The sequence below is a fragment of the Cucurbita maxima genome, unplaced genomic scaffold (genome assembly GCF_002738345.1).
Source record: "Cucurbita maxima cultivar Rimu unplaced genomic scaffold, Cmax_1.0 Cma_Scf00005, whole genome shotgun sequence".
In the NCBI taxonomy this organism is placed as follows: domain Eukaryota; kingdom Viridiplantae; phylum Streptophyta; class Magnoliopsida; order Cucurbitales; family Cucurbitaceae; genus Cucurbita; species Cucurbita maxima.
The window spans coordinates 1,461,401-1,484,140 of record NW_019272021.1 but is presented as its reverse complement, the minus strand read 5'-3'; the positions used below and the strand labels follow the sequence as shown (position 1 = coordinate 1,484,140).

The window sequence follows — 22,740 nt, the reverse complement described above, 5'->3', positions numbered from 1 at the left end:
TCATGTATAGAAAAGTATAGGTTTCATGAATTGCCGTAGGATGTCTTTTTCATTCTTAAATGGGATGGAGATTTGTGTGTGAGCCTGATTCCTATTGGCATAAAATTATTGCGAGCATTAATGATCTCAATATTCATAATTGGCTTATGACTGAAACAAAAGGATTGGCCTTTGTATTTCTAAGTTTGTTAAGATTGACATGAAATACAACTTGCTATTCAATAAATTGTTTACATCACCAAAACGCACCCTTTATGTTTTTCAATTCTGTGATTCAGAATTTCGCAAATAATAGAACATATATTTTGTTGAACCAAAAACCTTGTGGTGATAATTGTGTATATGGGATGCTAAGGTCATCTAGAATACCGGTTTACAAGCATCTTAGCATTCTCCGGAGCAAAGAATCGGGCCTGCACATACCCATTTTTATTGCAAATTGTAATGTAATGTAAAATTAATAGCAACTGAAATAAGAACATAGAATGTCATCCTACTGAATCAACATACACTTAGTTCAGGGTCTAGAATTCATTGGTTCATATACCACTTGTTAACTAACATCAAGAACCTAATAAGCCTAAAATAAGAACAGTTATGTTTATATACTTGTTTTTTTCGATAAGATGTTTAGATATTCGTTAAGTCTTTCATGCACGGTGTAAATAGACCTATGAAAAATTAGTATTGTGCAGATAATATCACTTTGGCTATGCAAATAATTTGGAAACGGATACTATTACCATAGATACTATTATACTCACTTGGATGAACATCCTCTCAGCATCCCCAGCGCTGCCATTTTCCTTCAGAATAATTCCCTGTTGAAGCATCATTAAAGAATGCTGATATACCTCTTTGTTGTAAATTAATGATATCATTATGAAGCAAGTGAACTTGAAGACGAAATTTAAAGAAAAAAAGGGTTGAAATACAAACATGGATGTTAAATGCCAAAGAAACGAGACATCCCTCATTGAAAACATGTTTTTTTTAACAAGAAATGGGACTTTTTATTAAGAAAATGAAAATAGACCAATGTTGAGGATTGTTGGGAGAGAGTCCCACATTGGTTAATTTAGGGAATGATCATGGGTTTATAAGTAAGGAATACATCTCTATTGGTATAAGGCCTTTTGGGGAAGCCCAAAGCAATGTCATGAGAGCCTATGCTCAAAGTGGACAATATCATACCATTGTGGAGGACTATTATTCCTAACAACTAATGCTCTAGAAATACAAATTCCACAAGAGAGAGAAATTATAGCATGTCCAAAACATACCAATGTAAGTAAATATCTAGGAAAGAAAAAGCTACAAAACCATTAGAAACAAGTAATAATTATATTCTAACGATACTTCATTTCCATACAGCATCAATGTTTTATATGCTAAAGCCAAAATTGATTCTAAATCCAATTTTCAACATGCAAACATGACCCATTTCCTAACCCAGATCTTCATTCTTAAAATTTCCATGTAACCGAAACAGATTAAGTAGCAGTATATTGTTGCTAAGAAGACAGAAGCATTGGAAAAAAGTATAAAAAAGCCCAGAATAATAATTTTAACAAGCAATAAAGGAGTAACATGATAAAATCGTTACTTTCTCTTTTACAGGAACATAGTATATACACACACACAAAAAAAAAAACTTTTGACATGAAATTTGTAGAAATGAAAAAATTGTTCATCTGGTGTGTGGGTGAGGGAGAGAGAGAGAGAAAGAAACCTTAGCTAAGTAACCACGGAAATCATTAGGGTGACTGGTGATGAGTTGATCATAAACAGATACAGCGTCACTAACATGTCCCCAATCTGAGTACGCTTTTCCAAGCAGTAACTCAACCTGCAAAAGGATTTTATGCCAAACGAAATATATTCGAATAAGTTGGGTGAAGGCAAGGGCTTGATGGATCAAGAAGAAAATATGGGAACATGGAAAATATCCCTAACATGTGTGTGTCCTACTTTTTAGAAAAAAATGTGTCCCCATATTTGTGTCCGTATTGTACCCATGTTTTTGCTTCTTATATGTAGATCTTCGAAAGACAAAATGAATGAAAAGAATAAGTAATCATTCAAAAGAATAATAAATGTTGTACGAATTAAAATGTTATTCACATTTGAAAAGGACTTTTCAATAATTATTTAAAACAAATATGAATTTTTCAATGATACATTGAAAATTTATGAAGTTTAAATAAAAACAAGGGAAAACAAGAAATAATTTACTAAATTCCCCCCATTTAGAATCCACTAGGGCCAAACAAAATATTCTGGAAAAAGCTTCTCCAACTAGAGTTAATTCAAGCCAAACCCTTCAGACACAATATGTTAAACAGCATTCTATCACCTCCTTTTTCAATTTCTGGGTACCCATTACATAATTTGCACCTTTTTTTTTTTTTTTAACGCCAAGCTTTCATTGCAAATAAATGAAAGAATACATGAAGAATATATTTATTCACAATAACCTTATGCCACAAACTGTCCAAGTCACGAGGAATGTGCCACAACCATTTAGCCAACAAAGCCTCATTTTGCGCCTAAGATTCTATGTACCCAAACCCCTAAGCTCCACTGAGTCACAACCTCCTCCCAAACAAAGGGCGATCAAAATCAAAGAACCGAAAAAAATCTCCAAATAGACCAAACGTAACGTGTTGGAATTGTAGAGAAAAAGTTCACTTTCGGACAGATTGTATAAGACCAAAGAGGAAACAGAATCACAAATCTGGAGATGATGATGATTCTATAAATTCAACAGAAGACATTGGGGATGCTTTAATCCTCAGCATGGACAGTTCGATTGAATCCTGGATTTTGGATTCAGGTGCATCTTTTCATTCGTCTCCAAATAAAGAGTTGTTCAGAAATTTCAAGTTTGAAAATTTCGAGAAGGTGTATCTTGTCGACAAAAAAGATTTGGAGATTAAAGGAAAAGGAGATGTCTGCATAAAAACTCCGGCAGGAAATCAGTGGACATTAAAGGATGTCAGATATATTCTTGGTCTCAAAAGGAACCTGATCTCTATTGGTCAGTTGGACAACACAGGTTATGCAACAAAGTTAGGGAAAAGTTCGTGGAAGATTATGAAGGGTGCTACGGTGGTAGCACGTGGCTCAAAATCTGGAACCTTATACACCACTGCAGAGTGTATGAACATAGCTGCTGTTGCTGAGAATGCTTCAAATTCAAGTCTACGGCACAATAGACTCGAACATATGAGCGCGAAAGGAATGAAGAGGCTAGCTGCGAAAGGAGTTTTAGAAGGTCTGAAATCTGTTGATGTGGGTCGTGAGAACTACGTTATGAGCAAGCAGAAACGAGTTAGCTTCACAAGGACCGCCAGAGAATTGAAGAAAGTGCGGTTGGCAATGGAACCATATGTGGAGCAAGGTTCGACGAAGCAAGTGGGAGTTGAGCTTGAGTTGCAGGAAAACTCACTTAGTGATGTTGTAGCAGATACTCATGAAACTCCTGAGACTACTGCAGAGGAACTAGATGTGGAGCAAGGTTCCAAGACCACGAAGCAAGTGGGAGTTGAGCTTGAGTTGCAGGGAAACTCACCTAGTGATGTTGTAGCAGATACTCAAGAAACTCCTGAGACTACTGCTGAGGAACCAGATGTGGAGCAAGGTTCCAATACAACAAAGCAAGTGGGAGTTGAGGTTGAGTTACGGAAAAAATCACCTAGTGATCTTGTAGCAGATACTCAACAAACTCCTGAGGTTGTTGCAGAGGAACCAACAGTAGAGCAAGTGACACCTGAACCGGTGTTGAGAAGATCATCCTATACTATCAGAGTACCAAATATGTATGTACCTTCATTACACTATCTGTTGCTGATGAAAGGGAACCACAACCCTTTGAGGAGGCCCTACAGTTGGAGTATACAACCAAGTGGGAGCAAGCCATGGATGATGGGACGTCTAGGCTTCAAAAATGCGTTAGATGATGGGACGTCTAGGCTTCAAAAATGCGTTGTACTGAGATTGAGTACGTGACAATAGCTGAAGCTGGAAAGAAGATGATATGGATGACTGACTATTTGGAAGAATGAGCAAGAAGTAGCACGAAGATATTCTTTATAGAGATAGTCAGAGTGTTATACAGTTGGCGAAGGAACCCGGTCTATCATTTAAAGAGAAAACACAGAAGATGATACCATTTCACTTGCAGGTTAGTGAAAGATGGTGATGTGTTTGGAGAAGATAGAGGGTGCAAAGAATCCAGCAAACATGTTGACAAAATGTGTTGATGTTGAAATATTGAGGTTGTGTAAAGCCTCAATTAATATGGTGCCATGAAGATGCTCATGGTCGTTTGAGAATGAAATTCTTGGTTGACTAGATCAGTCTGTAGAATGGTTAGGTTATGGAGCCTGCTTATTTATAACTTGGTCAACGGTTATATTTGGTAAAGTTATGATAAATAGCTATATATAGTAGATGGTTAAATCTGGTAAAGCTATATATAGTAAATAGCTATATATAGTAGATGGTTAAATCTAGTAAAATTTACTATATATAGTAGATGGTTAAATCTGGTAAAGCTATATATAGTAAATTGAACTATATATATATCCGGTCCGGTAGAGGTTTGAAAATGTATTCTCTGTAATTCTCTCTTACTGTACATACATGAAGTCATCAATAAAAAAATCCTAATCCTTTTAGCCAGGGTTCTTCGTGCACTTTTCTCTATCCTATTCGTTGTGTTCATTTAGATCGAGTGTGTGCGTTGTTGTGCGACCCTAACAAGGGAGGCACACAGTTAAGGCTGATAACAACTCATACCTGTTAAAGTATTGATAAAAGATTAAATTTATTGTAACTCATCCACTTAAGCTTTTGGGTTCAATGGTGGTTTAAACATGATAACAAAATAGGAGGTCATGTGTACAAACCTCTAGTGTCAATTTCTCTCCAATTAATATTGATAATCGCTTGTTGGGTCTTCAACAAATTTTCAAGAACACAAATGAGGATTGTTAAAGGATTGATACAAGATTAAATTAACCGTAACTCATCATCTTAGACTTTTAGGTTTAGTGGTGATTTAAGAATAACAGCCCCTTTGATTAATGCTTTCTTGTATGAAACAACCCTTCGTTTTCCTTTAAGGTTTTCAAGGGACACCAATCCAACCTTACCCATAGCATTCAAAAGAACCTGAAAAAAAAAACAGTCATCTACAAACTTCTCCTTGTCTAGAATCTCACTGCCCTATCTAAGCTACAGGCACTTCTAAGGAAATCTCTAAGCCACGCCACGGTTCCCAGCTCCAACTGTAAGCTATCCCACGTTTCTCCCTATTTTCCTCCACAAACACCTTTCTATCACATATGAAAATAATTTTCAACCGGCACTCTCTTTCTTCATCTTAGAGTTTCATCTTTTGTAGTCCCCAGCTCTAAAGTTCTGCTCCTACCTCGCAACTTAGAGCCTTTACTTAGTTTGAAAGGAGTTATAACATCATTGATCCCCAACAGTCAGATAAATTCAAAATTTTGAAGTACAATCAATTTTTATAGAAAGTTCAAGCACCAAAACAAAATATTTGAAAGTAGAAGAATCAACCCAAGTAAGCATGAGAGAAATTAGAGACAAAAATAGATTTAAAACCAAGTAAAATAAACCGAATAAGGAATTAAAATATCTTCCTAAATTAGTAGCACACACAGTTTAGACTTCTTAACATGGTGTAATTTGGGGTCTGCATTATCTTATAGTTCATTCACTGGCATTTAAAATAGTCCTAAATTTGGCTTTGACTTGTTAGGTTAATATTTCAATCCTTCTATTGATGTGCTATGTTGGGGGGGTGGGGAGTTTACTGTTGACTAAACTCACTTGAACAGGATCAATCGGTAATTTTGTTTTCATCTTCTCGCCCTCAGCCATACTTCCTAATGGTACACTTTTAAGACGTTCACGGGAGTCCAAAAGGAATTGAACAGCCTGCAGTGAAAGGATGCATTTGTAAAATCAACGGAATTAAACACAAGCATGAATGCCAACTTAGGTCAATTACTGCCAAGAGCCAACGTAATCAAACTATTACAACCACCCAGCATTTGATTTATGCCAAACAAAACGAATATAAACCATACTTGAGCATCAATAGGTAAATCTCTAATTTTGGTTACTCCTTTCGAGAAAATTACGTAAAACAGCAACAAAAGGAGCGCAATAATTATTCCATAAAGTAAACAGATGAGAGACTACTACTAAAAGTAGCACGACAAGTAGATGAAGAAAAAATTAGGGGTAATATTCTTTCATTTACGTTATGTTGCATCAAGAAATACATTTCTACTTTATGAATAATTGAAACAAAAGGAAAACTAACCAGTACCAGACCACTCTAATAGGAATTTTATTACAGTACTATAAGGGTTTATTAGTAATTAGTTAAGGAGGTTGTTATGAGATTTTCGTTATTAATAAAGAGAGTGGGAGATGAAGAGGTAGGCATTGATTCAGTTGGTTTACGACTTAGAATGATCTCAAGAAAGGAGGTAAGTATACAACAACCATTTCCTGCCCCTAGTAGAGGCGACTTCGAACTTCAATTCATTTAAAATAATTTAGTTACAAGTTTTAAAATTTCCCTCATTTTTTTTAAGAAATGCCTTTTCATCTATATTTGCAAAATTTTAAAAAGAAATTGAAACAAAAATTTGAAAATAATCGATGTTATCTATAAATAAGGTACTGTATATTTGTTAATATTTCAACAAATTCAAATTTATGAAAGATGTAGCTCATAAGGGATAAAGAGTCCTTAAGTTATTTACTTTAAATATAAAAAAAAAATCATATATACTTATTAGATAAAAGAAAAAATTAAGGGAAAATGGACTTTTTAGTTCCCAAGTTTTCATGTGTGTGTTTGATTGATGAAGTTTTAAAATGTATCTTATTAGTCCCGGAGTTTTTAAGAATAGGTTTAAAAGGTCCCTATCAGTGTGTTAGAGTATTTTTTATTATTCGTCATATTTGAAAGGCTAAATTATTGAAAATACCCTTGAACTTTGTATTTCATTTCAATAATACACCAGAACTTTAAAAAATTTCATTAATACCCTCGAACTTAAAAAAATGTCAAAAACCGATAGTATATGAAGGGAAACTATTTAACTATATTCTATACCCCTAAGCTTTATACCTCGATTCAATAAGACCCTAAATTTTCAAAAGTTGCATTAATACACTTAACCTTTCAAAAAAAGTTGAAAAATATCATTATCGCGTTAGTGTATGGACGAAAACCATTTATTTATATGCCATCGTCTCCCTCTTCCATTTCATATCTCTCTACTTCAATTTATGGTCTAATTTTCTATTTTTTCTCCTCTTCTTCCATAATTTTTTAATCCCCTTCTTTCATTCCCCAATCTCTAAAACTATCCTCCTTCAATCAAGGCACACATGCTATAGCAAGAAGAAAGGAGAATAATAAAGCTGCCAGAGACCTTAGGACTTAAATGTTTTACTTTTAACAAGGATGTATGTTAGTAGTTTAGTGAGAATTAATATGTTTGAGTTTTAATACACAAAAAGAAAGGTACGCTAAGAATTTGAGTCATTAACCCTTTTTATTTTTTATTTACTTTACACATTGTCAACCGGTAATTTCTAATACTGTAACTAACCTCATCTGGTTTCCCAGCAGCAAGTAACGCATTTGTAAGACCACGCAGAACCTCAAAGTTGACATCTTCAGATATCTGTTCCACAATCAAGGAAAAGGCAATTTATCAGATGATAAAGACATGGATAGTTCCAAACATGACTTTACACCTCTCAATATCAGCACCTTGGGTCATTGACAATTCATTAAAAGAATTGTATGCATTTTCCAATTTCACATGTACATGAACAACGGAGAACGTACCAAGCAATCACAAGCAAAAACTCATACATTTATAAAGATTTTTTAATAAAAGATTTCAATGGATTAAATAGATATCGAATAGCTGCTATCACCCATATTTAAAGGTTATTTATTAATTCCTATCAAGGTAGTAAATTTTCATAATATTTGTAATTTTTATATCTACATTGCGGTTCCTTGGAGGAACAACCACCGGATGAATAATATAGTGTACCTTCTCTAATGAAATGCCTTTGTAGGGACTCATGTCCAAATCCTTTTGCAACTACTTTTTCTCATTGCTTTGTAGACACTAAAGTCTAACTTCTTTTTGTAACCATTCTCTCTAAGTTGACAACTTAGAGAGTCTTATAAGGCCTAGGTTTCGCACATCCTCCTCATGTACTTCTCATAATCTTGACAAAGAGTTTTCAGTTTCTTATCGAAAATAAAATATTGATATTGGCTAGAAAGTTATTTACTTTTTATAGCCTCTAAAGGATAAAATAAAAATTAAGACGGACTGTTATGATGTAATATGCTAATGTTATTCTCTGAGCTTTTATTGATACAAACATTTCTATAAAATTTGTTAACCAATTTCTTCATAGGTATTGCTATTGTCTAATATTGTTCTCAAATATGTACTATTTTAGATCAATACTAATGCTATATGCAAATAAAGAACACGAATAAGGAAAAAATCAACTTTTGGCCAAAAGTTTTCACTAATAGGTCATTTTAGTAACTCAATTTTCAAAAGATACACTTCAGCATTTGAGTTTTTGGAAATAGGCTTAAATACACTGTAAGAAAACCATTAGACCTTGAAACAAAAAGCTGACTTCTTCTTTTTCTTATTTAATTATTAATGCCACTTAGAAAAAAAAAAAAAAAAAAAACACAAAAATACAACGAAGCATGATCAGATCCTTTTCCTAATCGTCAGAGAAGACTAACCCTTGTGGCACTCTTGTATGCCGCAATACTCCCATCATAATCTTTAAGTTTATATTTTACTTCCCCAAGCAAGCGGAAAATGTCAGAATCATCTGACTTCACCTACATAAAGAATGAACGAAAAAATCATCTCTCCTACAAGCAACATCAATAGAAAAAAAGAAACACATATTCCAAATCCAAAATAATAGTAACCTTTATCAAATCTTCAAGCAAAGAGGCTGCTTCAGCATATTTACCCAATTCAGCTGAGGTAACTGCCGCCCCCTACAATGCACCTAATATTTGTTCAGAATTTCATACAAACCCAAAGCTTAAAATATCCACAATATCTCCATCCCTCACACATTCAATACAAAGTACATTATTTTACTCAAGTGATCCGTCCAACTTTGCAGAAAAAATTAATAACTGGCAATCCACTTCAAGTAACTTTAATCAGAAATAAAGCTTTTATTATCAATTAGAATTTAGCATGACATAGGAAGTCTAGAGGACTGGCCATTCTCAAAACCAAGCAAGACTAAAAGAAACAAGAAAGAATCCATATAGAATGAAAGATAAAGTTAGATCTAAAGGCACACGCTCCTATGCCATATTAAATATCTTTACTCAAGTCCAAGTAGACAAAATTTCTGACTTTCCTCTAAAAGTACAATCTAATTCCAACTACAAGCAAAAAAAAACTTTTTTGAAACTGCATGTGGTTTTTTTTGCAACTTTCTTTTGAAGGTTCTAGATAAGCTATGGCTTCGTCCAAAGTATGAGGAATTTCTTTGCGAAGGTAGAGATAGGTAGAAAAAATCTCATTTAGTGGGATGGAACAAAGTCATGTTGCCCGTGGAGAAAGGAAAGTTGGGTGGGAGTTTAACAAGAATGAATGAAGGTCTATTGATGAAAAGGTCATCAATATTTATCAGACTCAAATAAACTTTGGAACAAGTTGGCAACGGTGTAAATAACTGTAGTAAAGTTAGATGTTTTATTTTTTTACTACATTGTTTAATCTCAATGTTTAGGGTTAGATTTATTTACCNNAAAAAAAAAAAAAAAAAAAAAAAAAAAAAAAAAAAAAAAAAAAAAACTCCTAAAAAGCTTCAACTTCCACAATATTTTTTATGCTTCTTAATTCCAAATATTTTTAAGTTATCAGTAGAACAACAGGCAAATGTGTTTTATATGTGAGATTTTTGTTTAAATTCTTTGTTGGTGGCTGTTATCAGAAACCTTGAAGAACCACTTGATATTTGTTGGGACGAGGTTCTCAGATTAAGGTGCTGGTATGCATAAAGTAAAGGAATTACATTTTATGGCTAAATGGAATGATCGCATCACTTGATGATTTGTTGCTCTTTGGTACAAAACCATAGTCTCTATGCAACTGCAGCGTGTCCAAGGGGGTACTCAGCCCCATACAGGAGAAAGATTAATGCAAGAAGCCCATGGCATTTACCTTTTACATGCTACCAAACGGTGAAGTGGTTTTCTCTTCAAGGGTCAAAGCACCCTTATTTTATTTCAGGATGGTATAGTTGCCTTCAATGGACTCTTTTCCAAGACTTCATCAGGTGGTCAACTAATATAATTTTCCATTTATTATTGTTGGTTTTGGTCCAAGGAATTCCAATATTGGAATTTTCTGTTTCAAACCGACCTCTTCAATTTAGAAACTGTGGACTGGGCGAGTCTCTCCAACATTCTTTAAGTTCAATTAAACCAAACTCTTAGTTGCAAGAAAGTGACAGATGGATGAGACAGGTAACTTACAATCCCCTGTTCAAGATCCTTTAAGGGACTATCAGTATAACTGATAAAAGTTTGACTTAAAGCTATCTTGAAGGTTAAATCCTTTAGGCAGGTATGAGTTTCTCATTTGGACCATGGCATTAGAAGACTTGGAAACTTGTTTAGAAGCAACAGAAAGCACACTTCAATACATAAAGAATAGTACACGTTATAAAAATAAACAGAAAGCAATCATGCCTGATGTTTATTTACTTGCAGGGAAAAACTGACTTTTGGCCTTCTTTAAATGTTCTCAATAATCTTTTGAATTAAGTGGTTTAGGTTAGAATTTATAGTAACAAGCGGATAGAAGAGATTATTTGTATTCTTTATGTTAATTTTCAAAAGCTTGTAGGAATATGTACGTGGTTACAATACATACCCATATTACCATTAGATCTCTTTTTTCTTCATGATCATCATCAACAGTACTGAGATACTTGAAAGTGGAGTATACATTGGTAGTTCAAGAAATTTGTAAGATATTTAATGTTCTAAAGAGTTTGACCTAAGAAATGGTTCAATCTTAAGTCCTTTACCACTATGCCAAAAACTTGAGATAGGTGGCAGAAAACTGTAGTACAAAAATCATAACTATTAGAAGGCCGAGCAACAGAAAGATCACTCACTTCCATAGCAGTTGGATCTTTTGGGTTGCTACGAAGTGTAACCTCGTATTCTTTGAGCATATTCTGCCATGTCAGAGAGTAAAAGTGTTAAAGATCTCTCATTAAATTGAGTAAAGTAAGAAACATTTTAGCAAAGATAATTAGTTTGTTCAAAGGAAGCTACTATTTAAAGGAAAATTAGGCAAATTGAAATCACTCAAGCTGATACATCTAAATTTTAAACAGACAATCAAATTTCTCGACCTCTTGAAATTTTAAGAGTACTTATGGTAGTTAAGAAATGAATCTCATGAAATATATTCAAAATTCGGGAAAAAGCTATTTATAAACCTAAACTCTGAGAGCTGTATCAATTCAAACCTCAAACTAATGTTGTATCAATTTATACCTCTTTAGTGATTTATAACTATTTTCACTTAATTTCATTTGAAATCACCTAACCACCACCAAAATCAGTTTGTTCTTCCCCCAAAATCATATCAATGTAATAAAATTTCTTCCCCCTAAACATGAAAATGAAAAATTACACATACGAAGAAAAAACCGTTAAGATTCATTTTATTTTAACATTTCTTTATGATATTATGTTAATCCTTACATTTAAGTAACTCTTATACAAATGTGAAATTTATGCATTAACAGTTTTAAAACAAAATCTTAGTAGAGGATACAAATTAATTCACTCACAAAGGTTTAGGGATTTGATTGATATAATTATTAGTTTGAGGTTTTACGTGATAAATCCTCAAAGTTCAGAGATATAAATTGACCCTTTCCATTATACATCTTAATCTTAATTAATTAAAAGGTAAGAACAACCTTTAGATTTGTTTTTGGCAAATATCAATTCACACCTCAAAACTTTAGGAGTTCTATCGATTAAAACTTTAATAATTGTATCAATTTAAACCATGCACCTTCGTAACTGAATCAATTTAGACCAAAATCACTTAAATAAAATTACTCTTATCTAGATATTCCATCGAAGTATAAAAAAGAATCGATACACAATTCTTTCTAAGTAAAGAAAAATAGAAAAAGATGAGAAGGTGAAAAAAAACACTTAAATTTAATGAAAACAACTTCTATCATCTATTCGATTCTCACATTTTTTCTCTAATTAACATTATTCATTGTATTTTAAAACATCTTATATACGTAAAAGTTACGGATTAACCATTTTAAAACAAAGTTATAATATAGGGTTTAAATTGATTCGCCGGTGAACGTTAAGTTTAATTAATATAATCAATAGCCTGAAGTTTTAATTGATACAACATTCAAAATTTAAAATAAAAATAAAAATAAAGGTTGGTGGGTTTATTTCTATGACCCAAAAAGTGAAAACTTGGAAAACAACATTAGATCTCATTAATGTTTCCAAATTTTAAATATATTACCCAACACATTCAAAACATGTGAAAATATAAACTAATTATGTTTTTCATTTTAAGTTCCAGATTTAGGATCACCCATCAATGCACCCTAAACATCTCAGACAGAAATCCAAGCATGCAATATCAAAAGCACATAACATCTATGAATGCCTAGGTCATTGAAACCCAAAGAGAATAAAAAGAAAAAGTATACTTTAGACATTGAATCCAAAAAAAATTTCTTATGAAATCATTAAATGGAGTTGGAATAAATTATCTTTATAGCAAGTTGGGGATGATTAAGGTATACGTCCAACTTGAAGGGTGTCAATCTGTTATAGCCACTTACAAGAATGTGGTTTAAGTGACAAGAGACAGAAAACATTTCGAGGATATTACCTGAAGATTACTTTCTTCTTCTTTCGATAGTTTGTTATCTACCACCACAGAATCCTCAACAGGACTGATACTGAAAATGTTAGGCCAAAAAAAAAAAAATTCCAGACTTTTATCCAGCAATCAGACATGCATTGAGGAAGATTTCCAAAACAAGAAATTTTTTTGCAGCAAGCTTCTGTCACTCATACGAAAGGCTTTGTTGAATGAAACATCTTCCACAAGACAGACATACAAAACATCCCATCACATTTCCAAATTTCAAGAAACTCAGACATAAAATAATGCACAATCAAAGCCTTAGAGATGGGAAACTTATGGACAAAGTTCTTTACGACATTTTGTTTCAAACAGTGCATATTGAGCTTACTCTGCATCTTGAAACAACTTGTTTTAAAATCTCCCAAAAGTCAGGAAACCATATATATGCCTGGGATGTGATTGATATATTTTTTTCCTCAAGCAGCAGGAATAGAAATATTGAGAAAATGGAAGTAAATTTGATGTTGTTCAATTCTCTCTATCTCTAAAGAAATTCCTTGAGATGAATTTTGCAAGACAAAAGAAAAAAGAGGGTGTTACACAAGCCTAACCAATTAGCATTAGTTATATTAAAAATAATAAGAGACAATTGCTCAAAGGATACAAACACAGAGGAGAGAGATAAATAACAAATGAAAGAAAAATACAGAAAAAATATGCCTTGGCCACCAACATATCCAAGCTCCAATGCCAACCATGAAGACTTCCCACCTTTTCATGAACCAATGATGAAAAGAGAGCAAACACTCCTCAACCCATCATTCTCGATGAGTAATCTGACTGCTCTCTGAAGATTTTTTTCACAATAATATTGCACTCTTTCAAAAAAAGACAGTGAACTAATGCACGGGCAGATTTGTTGTGGGTTATTTGACGTAAAAGAGAAGTTTGAAGGAGAGATCTTGCGACCAACTTTAAGATCATTTTTCATAAGTGTCTTTGGGACTGAAGTCTGGTTACTTTTGTAATTTCTCTTGCTTTGTTTACACAATGGACGGCATTCACAGATATTCTTCCTTCTTGTTGGGTCCACTATGGTGCATTTTTCTTGAGGCGGCAGCAAACGTTGGATATTAACTTTATCTTGTGAGGATGCTAGTTTGCTTAATCCTTATGGAATCGTATGTTAAGCTTGTTTATGCTATATTTGGATCATAGAAAATATTGTTGCTCTATAATCAAGGAGGTGCTTCAAAACACTTCCTTTTGGATAAGGTATAGCCCTTTGGCAATCTTCCCCCCGAGTTATGGAGTATTTTGCTCAAGAAGAATAGTATGATTTTTTACAGGGTCGAGGGATCTTCAGTGTTTGGTGGAGGCCTTATTCATATAGCTTCAGCTTTCTTTTGCAAGCTCTTTTAAGTCTTTTGGGTGAATATATTGAAAACATTTTTTGTTCTTCAAATGTCTATTTATTTTCATGATTAATCTCTACGTGGTTGTATTTTCTGTTTGTACTTTTTTTTTTCACTTCCTTGGGGAGTTTGTATCCCTTGAACAATTATTCATTTTCATTATATCGATGAGAAATTGTTTCTTGTTAAAATAAAAGGTCAAGAGATCTTTGAAGGAGGTTTGGGAAGTTGGATTTAATGCTTGTGAGTGTTTCTTACTCGATTCTTTTCCTCTTTCTTTCCCTTTTTTTTTTTTTTTTTTTTTTTTTTTTTTTTTTTTTTTTTTTTTTTTTTTTTTTTTTTTTTTTTTTTTTTTTTTTTTTTTTTTTTTTTTTTTTTTTTTTTTTTTTTTTGGAATTATCAGTTTCATCTTATTCTCTTATTCTCTGGATTGGAGTCTTTGAACTCCTTTGGAGACTACCATTTTTGTATGTCCTTGTATATTCTTTCATTTTGCTTATAGAGAACTCAATTTGAATTTCAATAAATAAATAAATAAATCTAGTTGTAAAAGCAAGTGGGCACCCAAAATAATAGACATTTGAAAGAGCACATTCACAATGCCATTATTCATGTCGTAAATCAAGAATAAAAAATATAAGTGTTTTTGGAAAACTAACGCATAAAAGTACCTATGCAATACCTTCCAGAGGGCAGAAAGTCTCCGAGAGCAAAAACTAAGCCAAAGACCAAAACAGCTACACCTATTCCAATCTACTTGCAACACAGTTGAATTAGCATTATATAAAAAGAAAAAATAAAATCGATCTGAAACACACATTTCTTACCTTGGTACCAAGTCCAATTGTTTTCTCTTCCGGTTCCACTGGTGCATCATAGTCAATTGCTCCAAATTCTTTTTTATTGTCTGCCTTTTTCTTCTCAAGTGCTGATCTGTATAGTTTTCATTATAAATTTGAAGTGTTCAGAAAGTTTTCTCAAGTGCTGATCTTCCGGTTCCCCTACTTCGATAAACTTTACAAGCTGAAATTAAAAACTGCAACAGAACTTTTAAAAAAATGTTTTCCTAGATTATACAGGATTTATTTCCTTCTCCTTGAGGACTTACTGTTCCCTCCTTTCTTGCATATTCTTTCTATAATTCTCAGAAGTTACAACTCAGTATGGTAAACCCCTACATGAACTGGGATAGGAATATCAACATATCGAAATATATGCTGCCCAGAAGAAAGAAAATTGGACTCATTTTAATGGGTTGAAGAAGTTACTATATATACTAGGAGTTTTCATTTATAACAATCCAGACAAGATCATTTTTTTAAATCTCACGGTTTTTTTCAAAGGCTGAGGGGTCAAAATATGATGGGCCTAAAGGTTCTGAAGACTTTTTAACGTCCACCGGTCTAATTTCAAAAACTTACAGGGTAAAAAATAGTTGGCCTAAAAGAGCTTAAGGGTTTCTAAGGCCCATGGATGTTGTTTCTATGGGTCCTAAAGAGACCAACTTTAAATTAAACAGTGAATCTTCTGGGACTAACCGAAACAATATTATTGAGAAAGGACAAGCCTCATGGAAGCCTACGGTTTAACAAAGGGAAGCCGCTCCAATTGTAAATTGTGGGGGTGAAAGATATGGGTCCAATGACGCCCATGAAGTGAGGGTTGAAAGATATCAACAGAGAAATTGAGTTGGAGCCGGCCAAGGGTATCAGGCCCTCATACCTGATATTCTCCTTTAGAGCCTTGATCCTACTCGAGGTTTGTCCTCTAGTTCTTTCGTTCATTCACCACTTATTTGACCCTTCTCCTTCTAGTGAGTATGTTTTAGCGTCCCCAAAGAATGTGAAAGTATTCGTCTGGCAAGCTAGCCACGGAAGAGTGAACACTTTTGACCAACTTTTGAAGTTGTCCTCTTTGATCAGTTCATTTTGTTACATTCTTTATCCAAGGGCAGAGGAAAACCAGGATCATACCATTTGGAGCTGCGACTTTGCACAACCTATGTGGAGTTACTTTTTTGATGTGTTTGGCTTCCAAATGCCAATAACAAAGATTCCAGCAAAATGATCGAGGAGTTATTTCTCCATTTGTAATTTCGAGAAAATAGGAGATTTGTCTGGCAAGTTGTGGGGTTTGTGAGATGAAAGGAACAATAGAACCGTTAGAGGAGTAGAGAAGGGCTCCTTGTGATGTATGATATCTCACTAGGTTCTATGTTTCTCTTTGGATGCTAGTGACGAATTATTCGTCACGACCTCATTTCACTTGATTAGAGTCTCTTTTATTTAGTTAAGACTTCGTTTTGTGGGCTTTTCTTTTATGCCTTTGCATTCTTTCATTTTATTTTTTTCCTCTCAAGTGTGGTTATTAATCAAATTAAAAAAGAAAACCCAGCTAACTAGTTCAAAAGAGAAGAGCCTCCTTTACAAGAGCATATCGGCTGAGTGGTTTACACAATGCACATCCCCTATCAAACAGAGAGAGTAATATAAACCATGTGACAAAAAGAACGCTCCTTTTTCTTTCCCTTTTGACAAGAAAAATAATATCATGTAACCAAAAGAACTCACGGCAGCGTTAAAAACAAAATGACACCCTTCAGTAGAATGAGATCATAAAAGACGTTAGTAGACGTTGATAATTATTTAAAAGCACTGAAAAAAAAAACATTTTGAGAGCATGAAATGTCTTTTACTAACAAGCATCGACAGAGGGATAAAGAATAAAACAACTAAGAGAAGAAAACAGTCCTCCATAATACCTTTTAACTGCTTCTAGTCGTTTTTCAAATGAAGGGTCCAAAGATTTGTTATAAGAATTTTCATCGTAACGGGAAGTCACAGCAGGAGCCTCTACACATAATCCAAACAAAAAGAAATTGGGGACCAAAGAAGGATGTTATAAAAAAAGAATTAAAAAATCCAACTGAAAAAGAACTAGTAGAGAGAGTGAGAGAGAAGGGGAAAGAAAGGGAGAGAGGAAAAGAACTATCATGATGAAGAATGTTATAATAAAAGTAGAAGCCCACTAAAAGTATGCCATGCAAAAAAAAAAAAAAAAAAAAAAAAAAAAAAAAAAAAAAAAAAAAAAAAAAAAAAAAAAAAAAAAAAAAAAAAAAATCCAGATCTACGTGCAGTAGCTTTAAGTATCAACAAAAAGGGAGGGAAGGGAATAGCCTAAGAGAGGAGAAACAGCCAAAGTATTCAACAGCACAATATCAAAGCCTCCTATCAGCCGTCAGCAATGTCCTTTTTAGACACCTTCACCTTCCAAGCTTTGTAAAAAGACTAGAACAACTAGACATGAGAAAAGAGAAAAAAATCAGAAAAATTCCTAGCATGTGCAATGGCATGGCCAATTGATTGAACGACAGCTTGTGGATAGAAAGTCATCCAATGCTCTGGTATATGAAAAGGAGGATCTTAGAAAATAAAACTTAGTGGCCATGTGAGCTATGCCTATGCTACTGACCTGGACCAAGTTCTAGGAAAACACAATAAACCAGAAATCATTACTACAATTATGGTTGAACTTGCAGAAAAAGTCTCTCATGACACTCCCTCCCCCCAGCCCACCCAACCATGCTGGAAACCAATGAATTTTCCAACCGAAACCTAGACACCCACCATGAACCACCCATAACAACACCATTCCATCTCAATTGACTGAAAAAACCCCCACCATCGAAGTTGACCTGACTTCTTGAGGCTCCAGAGTCCACCTTTTTGAAGCTTTAAGGGACAAAACCTTCTCCATATCAATTCACTGAAGCACCCTCCAATGGTTGACTGAAACCCTCAAGCCCCTACTAAATGCACCGTTGAACCAAAAGTTCTTCAAGGAGACACATTGACAGTCAAGTCCTCTTACTAGAGAAAATAACAAGCAAATGGGTTATGCTCTAGAGCTGGTACAGTTAGAATAAATGGGGGCAAAACCACAAGGCTCATTCCGACATGGGATCAATGAAAAGCGTGGAGCAAGAAGTCACCACCTTGTATAACTTGAATAAAAAGGAGAAATTAAGTGCCCCCAACAACTAAACATCTTGTCCTCAAGGGGCCTCATAAGTGCCCCCAATACTAGAGTAAGTTTTTACAACGAGGGGCCTCATAACTCCCTTGGTCATGAGAAACACCTTGTCCTCAAGTTGAAAGTCTGGAAATTGTTTATCAATTTAAATAACTCCCATGTGCCTTTGTATTCAGGCATGTGATTCCACTTGATTAAGCATTCCCAATTCGTGTGAGCCTCACTCCACTGTAGAGCTCTCACATCTTCCGGTTCCAAAGCCTAAGACTTGTTTTGTTGTAAAAAGCCTGCCAGGGACACAACTTGAGACTTGTTTTGTAGACAAGCCACACAACTATTGACATATTTCTTAACATCAGCTTTCATTTCTGCCCAATATAATTCTCCCCTCCACCTTTCATAGGTTCTGAAAAACCCCGAATGTTCTCCGAAATCATGGCATATGTGGATAATGGTGGGAATCAGCCTTGAATCCTAGGACAAGACCAATCTCTTTTGTGCATTAATTTGTTTGAATTCCGTGTGTACTTGGGTACACTCTCCTCACCCCTCTGTAATTCCTGAATAATCGAATGTGACTTCTGATCCTCATGACAAGACCAATCTTCCTTTGTGAATTAATTTGTTCGGATTCCGTGTGTACTTGGGTACACTATCCTCATCCCTCTGTATTTCCTCAATAATCGAGTGTGACTTCTGATCCTCATGAACTTCCTTTATTACCCTCTTTTACATCAATCAAAGACGGCACCCAAAGTGTAGCTATGGATCGCTGGAAGAGTACAAGTAAAAGCATCAGCCATTTGGATCTCTTGTCCCGACTTGTACTCAGTGTCAAAGTGGTACCCTAACAGCTTGGCAACCCACTTATAAGACTTTGGTTGAATCTCTCTCTGTTTTAGTAAGTATTTTAGAGCCATCTAATACGTGCAGGTGGTGAAATGATTCTCCAACAGGTACGGTCACCATTTCTAGAAAGCCAAAGTAGTAGCCATCAAATCTCTTTCATAAGCGTCCTTGGACCATAGACAGAGTTTGGCTCAAGAAAGGCTGGTCAGCTGTTCCATGACAAAACGGCCCCGATCCCTGTGCTAGACACATCAGTATCCATCATAAGCGAAATGGAGAAATTGGGCAAAGCTAGCATTGGTAGTGTCTTCATAGCATTCTTGGGCTTGAGCAATGCTTGCTTCTTCATTCCACACAAACGTATTCGTACTCGCTAACTAATGCAGGGGGCCATGATTTCTCCATAGTTGACCATAAATCGTCCTTAGTATCCGATCAAACCCAGGTATTCATATTCGCTAACTAATGCAGGGGGCTGTGATTTCTCCATAATTGACCATAAATCGTCCTTAGTATCCTATCAAGCCCAGGAACCCACAGAATTCCTTCCACATCGTTGCAACTAGACATTACACCATAGCTCCAATTTTCTGGTCATTTGCCTCCACTCCCCAGCCATTGGAATTTATAGTCTGTTTATCTTTTGAATGGAGGTTCCTCGCGATTGGAATGATTTGGTCGTATTCTTTTGGGCACTTGGGTATTAAGTAGGTGAGAATTTACTAACCTTGTATGCAGCTGGGTCCTCGGCTTTTTTTGTTGTATTTTTTATACGACCCTTGACCAACTGGGTTGTATCCATGATATCATCTAGCCCAGCAGGCCTTTGAAAAAAAGAACTTCAGTCCTTACCACTGAGTCCAATTCGTTAGTGAAGGGATTTTTCCAACAATTCATCTGTCAAGTGTTGTAAAGGTGCTGTCTGTTCTTTGAATTGATTTCAGTAATCCGCCACCTTATCTTCTTGTTTTACGGCCAAAAAATGTGTGCATAATGCTCCTTCCTGCAGTGGCCAAAAACGCTTAAACATTTTTCTCTTTAGGTCACTCCAGTCACTCATCCCCTCATTCATAATCAATCGGAACTAATTAAGCACTCTTCCCTAAAAAAATCATAACAGACACAATGAGCTTTTCTTCATTCGATAACTAGTGAATCTGATAGTAACGCAAAGCCATGAACATCCATTTGTCCAGATTCTCAGCTGAGAACACAAGCATTACCACCTTCTTAAACTTGATTTGATCTTGTTGTATACCCATATTTTTCTTCAAGGAGGTTTCATCTTCCTTTATTTTGTGCCAAATGAACAATTATATTTCTTCTTCATGAACTTTTCTCTTTCCACTAGATGTCTCTGTGACAAATGACATCGAGATTTCCCTACAGATAGCTATTTCATGGCAAGCTTATTCAACAAATGTTGCGATTCAACTAAAGCTTTCTTCGTCTCCTCGCTGGTCCTTCGATTCTCCTTCATCTCTACTACCAAGGCATCCATTGTTTTCTCTATCGCAGTCTCATGGATTCCACCTAACTCTTCTCTGTTGAATCCAGCCTTTCATTGATCTTCTATTGTGCCATTTTCCCAATCTTCCCCAAGATTGAACGTTCTCTAATACCACTTGCCAGGGTTCAACTTCCTTACAAGATATATTGATATTACAAGTAGGAAAAATGATTGTAAAAGAGCCAGAACACCCAGTCCATTTCGAGAGGGTTGGTAATCTCTCCCTTCGAACATTGTTCTATCACAAAATACTTCCTACCCAAAACCCTACAAACAAAGCGTACATAAACCTTCCCAAATGCAATAGCCAGACATACACCTACACTGGGCTACCTATACTCCACGTTCCACTAACACCCACATGCATTCTAACAAACTTCCTTAGGTGTTTTCCCTTTATTGTCCCTCCAAGAGGAAGTATTCACAATTGGGGGTCTAACACATTCACACATCTGTTTGATGGTCGTTCAAGGATAATGTTAAAGATACATTAGTCTTGGTGGGTTGTTGTCTTTTGAATCTAAATTTCTATAACACCTAGCTTTCAGCATTTAGACATCAGTATCAATAAAAGCTCCAACTCTCCCTCAGTCACTTACTCACCTCACGAAGGAAAGCATGGAAGCTCCCTTGCTATCCAAGCCCGCCAACTCAGAACTAATGCACGTACCGCAAAAATGTAAAATTACATAAGCCTTTCAATTAAAAGATCAAAAAAAGAAAAAAGAAGAAAATGATGAAGAAACTTACAGGAAAATTAGTTACACTTACGTGTGGGTACTGTACTGGATTGTTTTGGAATTGGTTTCCTACATCAGCAGTGAGTGCAAAGCAAAGGAAAACACAAAATTAGCAAAGTCACCAAAAAGTGAAACTCACATAAATTGAGAAGATAATTTGGAGATTGCAAAAACATAAAAACTGATCAGCTCTTATCCCCAATTTTTCATTAGATTAGAGAACAGTTGCTGATGACAGTGTAAAATTAAACACCATATAGATAGCATGTCCAGCCTTGTACAGTTATTAATCCAGTCACCCCTTCTACTAGTGTATTATTTCAATTAGTCAGTTACTTTTAATTCTAAAGGGGGACAAGGTCACTAACTTGCTATTCTTTCTCTCTTTTTCTTCATTCTTTTTCTCNTTTTTTTTTTTTTTTTTTTTTTTTTTTTTTTTTTTTTTTTTTTTTTTTTTTTTTTTGGCGTACAAGAGCAGCTCAATGGGATTACCTGTTCTTCCAGATTCAACTGACATCGACTTAGAGAAACAACCCCTTTTACTACTTCTCATTGCACACAATTTTTTGTAATAGGAGAAGGATGCTTCTTCTTTTTTATATATTTAGATATTCAATATGTTATTGAATATCCTCTTGTAAAGGGCTTTCACTTCATTTGTAGTCGATGTTTACCCATATAGAGGAGTTCAATTTTAGGGATCTTGTGTCTTCAAGTTGGTGATCTTCCGTCTTCACGCATTTAGTTGGTGCTACTCCTTATCATTCAATAGGTCAATGGTGGATGGCTTTCAATGAATCAAAGATAAGAAATAAGTGTTCTTTATTGTAAATATTTGGAAAGAAAGTTTTAAGTGTGAAGGGAGAGGAAAAAAAATAAAACTAGAGGAGTTGGTTGGAAGAAAGGAAAAAAAATCAAAGACAATATTTGTCTTTCAGTGTTTGACATTTCAGTGTTTGCTATTCTCTCTTTTACTGATTTTGTGGTTATGCTCTTCAAGTTTTTAAAGTTCTTGTAGTGTGTCAGCAACTTTAAGGATGATGGTTTAAGAAAGAAAATAATTTCAGTAAGTGTAGAAGTAGAAGAAAAAATAGTGTAGGATTAGACATCAATGGCAGAGCAAAAGTTGTTCCAGAACAGTAGCAAAAATTTGTTGATTCTTAAAGATGTCAAAAGAATGT

At 34.7% G+C, this 22,740-nt stretch overlaps 1 protein-coding gene across 2 annotated transcripts in view; it reads right to left on the bottom strand.

Moving 5' to 3' along the window:
* Positions 1-124: 124 nt before the first annotated feature.
* LOC111479948 overlaps positions 125-22,740 on the bottom strand; it is a 24,463-nt gene continuing 1,847 nt past the window's right edge. The window contains exons 3-15 of one of the 2 annotated variants that reach the window (XM_023124877.1): positions 21,591-21,628; positions 17,190-17,280; positions 15,256-15,361; positions 15,111-15,181; positions 13,035-13,098; positions 11,260-11,322; positions 9,041-9,112; positions 8,846-8,947; positions 7,665-7,739; positions 5,860-5,967; positions 1,733-1,849; positions 765-821; positions 125-413 (exon numbers count right to left, since the gene is read on the bottom strand). In XM_023124877.1, coding sequence (XP_022980645.1) covers positions 357-413; positions 765-821; positions 1,733-1,849; positions 5,860-5,967; positions 7,665-7,739; positions 8,846-8,947; positions 9,041-9,112; positions 11,260-11,322; positions 13,035-13,098; positions 15,111-15,181; positions 15,256-15,361; positions 17,190-17,280; positions 21,591-21,628 — 1,021 coding nt within the window. In that variant the 3' untranslated portion in view covers positions 125-356. Of the gene's footprint in view, positions 414-764; positions 822-1,732; positions 1,850-5,859; positions 5,968-7,664; positions 7,740-8,845; positions 8,948-9,040; positions 9,113-11,259; positions 11,323-13,034; positions 13,105-15,110; positions 15,182-15,255; positions 15,362-17,189; positions 17,281-21,590; positions 21,629-22,740 lie in introns of both variants that reach the window. The other variant, XM_023124876.1, reaches the window with a different exon arrangement.